General features: G+C 43.7%; 1 protein-coding gene across 1 annotated transcript in view; it reads left to right on the top strand.

Annotated features, from left to right (window-relative positions):
- Window positions 1-625, top strand: part of LOC119592391 (major facilitator superfamily domain-containing protein 12-like) — a 49,907-nt gene that overhangs the window by 45,748 nt on the left and 3,534 nt on the right. Inside the window, exons 6-7 of the mRNA XM_037941212.1 lie at window positions 5-77; window positions 389-623. Coding sequence (XP_037797140.1) covers window positions 5-77; window positions 389-623 — 308 coding nt within the window. The remainder of the gene's footprint in view (window positions 1-4; window positions 78-388; window positions 624-625) is intronic.

Raw genomic sequence — 625 nt, 5'->3', positions numbered from 1 at the left:
TCAGTTCGGGAATGGTTCGGGCCGACGAGTGTTCGAGCACGGAGAATATCGGACCCGAAGATGCGAATAAGTTCAGGGTGAGTCGGCTTCGTGTTTCGGGGTTGATTTCCCCCTGATTTTTTTCCCATTATATATGTTTATTTTCGAATATGACGTTGGGTTACTGGTTATTATTTATGTACCAGCGGACTCGATGGATAGTGATACCTCTTAAGTAATTCATCTACTTCCGTAAAAATATTAGTAAAGGTAAAAAAGAAAACTTTTTAACGAACCTGAAAATCAAGGAATATAACTGATAATAATACACACAATAAAGATTTAAAAAAAATCAAATTCGCAAGAACACTTCTAGAGTTCGATCATAACGAATCTCTCTACCCTGCAGAACATCGCCCTCATCTGCGTGGGCGTGGGAGCTGCTTTCTCCCTCATCTTCCACCTGGGAGTCCGGGAACCGCCCTACATCCCTTCCAAACAGCAGGATATAATGTCTGTCGAGGAGCAAGGAACCAAGAAGCTACAGCCGAGGAAGATGAAGAAGGCGGACTGGTTCAAGGAACTTCCCTTCTACCAGATTGCTGTGCTCTACATGGCCACTCGACTCTACGTTAATCTGTACCAG

This window comes from Penaeus monodon, chromosome 30 (assembly GCF_015228065.2).
Source record: "Penaeus monodon isolate SGIC_2016 chromosome 30, NSTDA_Pmon_1, whole genome shotgun sequence".
In the NCBI taxonomy this organism is placed as follows: Eukaryota; Metazoa; Arthropoda; class Malacostraca; order Decapoda; family Penaeidae; genus Penaeus; species Penaeus monodon.
This window is presented reverse-complemented; position numbering and strand designations above follow the sequence as displayed.